Genomic DNA, 2,525 nt, shown 5'->3' with positions numbered 1-2,525 from the left:
TCGGTCTCTGAGGTTTTAGGACCCCTGATTGGCTGACATTTGTCTAGGGTGTCCTGGTGAGTGTGCACTGGCAGGTGTTTCTATCCACAGCTGTTGGAATGTTAGGCATTTCCTTTAATGGTCCGTCCTTGGGTGGAGGTTGGGTAATCTCAGTTTGTGGTTCTTCCTGCAACCCAAGAGCGGTGGTGGCACCCGCCTTTAATCCCAGCACTTGGGAGGCAGAGAGGCAGCCTAGTCTACAAGAGCTAGTGCCAGGACAGGCTCCAAAGCTACAGAGTAGCTTTGTGAGTTCGAGGCCAGCCTAGTCTACAAGAGCTAGTGCCAGGACAGGCTCCAAAGCTACAGAGAAACCCTGTCTCGAAAAATTTAAAAATAAATAAATAAACAAACAAACAAATAAATAAATAAAATTTATGGATGGCCGAGTTTTACTCTGGCAGGTGATAATGGTTGGAAGTTAAGAACTTCCTTTGGGTGACCTGCCCATACTTAGCGGCTGGCTTCCACAGACCAGCCACGTCTGCAGAGTTGTTAGGTTAGGGGGTGGCACAGGAGATTCCTCAGAACTATGAAGTGTACTGGGCTGTAGCCTGTCCCTTTACTGTGAAGTGACCAGTCCTGGATACCTCACTCTAGCTTCCCGCGCCTTGGCCATCTCTCCGTCTCGCTGGTTGCTGAGGAAGGAGCCCAAGCTCCAGCCTTCGTGGGTGGTGTGCTCCTTCATGTGCACTATTGATAGCAAAGGAGAGCATCTCCTTCCTTTTACGTCACATTTACTTCAGTTCTCAGCTGCCTGCGGCCTCGTTTTCTTTTGGTTTTGCAGCTTAATTTCATACTCGTCCTTTGGTCTTTGGCTTTTCTTGGAGTACTTTGTTCTAACTACCAGGTCGACTTGGAAGCATCACCATTTATTTACAGGTAACTTTCCCTTTAAGCTAGTTACTAGTCCACTTTTCCCAGAAGCCATCACTTTCCCGACAACACTTGCAGTTTCTAAGGATACCACAGCTCCCATAAACCTTAGGTGCTCTGAGGAACTAACTCCAAGTACCGAAATGCTCTAAGTGTTTCTGTGACTACCGCGCTGATCCATGGGGCTTGTAGTAAATTAAGACTTGCAAGGTAACAACAACAACAACAAAACAACAATAACAACAACAAAACAAACTACGAATCCCAGGAATCCCTGCGTTAAAGGACGGTTTCCGCCTCAGTCTTTCTGCGCACCATTTACTCCACCTTTAGACTCCAGCTCCCACCATGCTTTGCACGGAGTTACCTGAGGCGGAGAATGGTTTGTTGCACCACTGTTCTCTGGGAATTGTAGTTCTTATGTTTGTGAGGCGAGTAGTAGGCGGAGTGACTCGGCGGCCATTAGCTGTGTGTAGTTTCCTGGCGCTAGGAGCTTAAGTGAAGCGGGAATTCTTACTCGGTGCAACTCAACCCTGGCCATGGGTTCCTGCCGAGGATAGCCCTAGAACACGGAGCTGGGGGCGCTTTTTGGTTCCCCGCCTTGCCCAGTGGTGGGGCCTACTAGGCCGCCGGGACATCCCGGGTCTCAAGTAGGCCTAGTCTGCGGGCAAGGGCATCCCAAAGGCGGGAGGCGCCATGTCTCTAGTTGCTTATGCCAGCAGCGATGAGAGTGAGCCGGATGAACCAGAGCCGGAGCCGGAGGAAGAGGACGTGGCGGCTCCTGTGCCCGGGCCCACTTTAGGAGGCCTGTTCGCTTCTCTCCCCGCACCCAAGGGTCCGGCCTTGCTGCCCCCGCCCCCCCAGATGCTGGCCTCAGCCTTTCCCCCGCCGCTGTTGCTGCCCCCGCCCACCGGAGACCCCAGGCTGCAGCCTCCTCCACCTCTGCCCTTCGGCCTGGGCGGCTTCCCGCCACCTGCAGGAGTGAGCCCAGCCGAAGCTGCGGGAGTCGGGGAGGGGCTGGGCCTGCCGTCGCCCCAAGGCCCTGGTCTCAGTCTGCCCCCAGCTGTGGGCAGTGTCGGACACCCCTTGGGGCTTCCCAAGCCAAAGAAGAGAACCGAGCCGGTGAGGATCGCGGCGCCGGAGCTGCAGAAGTGCGATGTGAGTGTCAAGGGGGCACCGCAAGCCCCATTGGGTTTGAGTTTCGGGGTTGGGAGGAACTTGTGGCCATAATGGAGCTCTGTAAATTCATCCGTTGACTCAAGGCCGCTAAGAATCCTCTTAGAAGGCGGTTAGTTCAGATGAACTTGTCAACTTTGGGAAGTTAGGGTATTGGCCATGGGGCATTTTGGAATCTGGGGCTAGCTTGCAGAAAGGGTTAAATGTCCTTGGTACTGACAGGCTAAGGTACGTGCATGGGGACACTTTCCCTTTTAGCGTCTTCATCTCAGGTTGGTCTTTCCTCTTCCCAGATTGAGGTCAGGGTAAAACGTGGGCACCTGTAGTGACAGCTGATAGGACTTCAGTGCCCATGTTGAACATCCAGGACCAGCCTTTTCCTTTGCCCCATCCTTAAAATAATCAGGCTTGATGGTGGCTTGTTTTTTTTTTTTTTT

At 53.0% G+C, this 2,525-nt stretch overlaps 1 protein-coding gene across 1 annotated transcript in view; it reads left to right on the top strand.

Annotated features, from left to right (window-relative positions):
- Positions 1-1,315: 1,315 nt before the first annotated feature.
- Prcc (proline rich mitotic checkpoint control factor) overlaps positions 1,316-2,525 on the top strand; it is a 27,088-nt gene continuing 25,878 nt past the window's right edge. Inside the window, exon 1 of the mRNA XM_050166447.1 lies at positions 1,316-2,070. Coding sequence (XP_050022404.1) covers positions 1,609-2,070 — 462 coding nt within the window. The 5' untranslated portion in view covers positions 1,316-1,608. The remainder of the gene's footprint in view (positions 2,071-2,525) is intronic.

This window comes from Alexandromys fortis, unplaced genomic scaffold (assembly GCF_014885135.2).
Source record: "Alexandromys fortis isolate MF-2015 unplaced genomic scaffold, M_Fortis_MF-2015_v1.1 scaffold_152, whole genome shotgun sequence".
NCBI lineage: Eukaryota > Metazoa > Chordata > Mammalia > Rodentia > Cricetidae > Alexandromys > Alexandromys fortis.
This window is presented reverse-complemented; position numbering and strand designations above follow the sequence as displayed.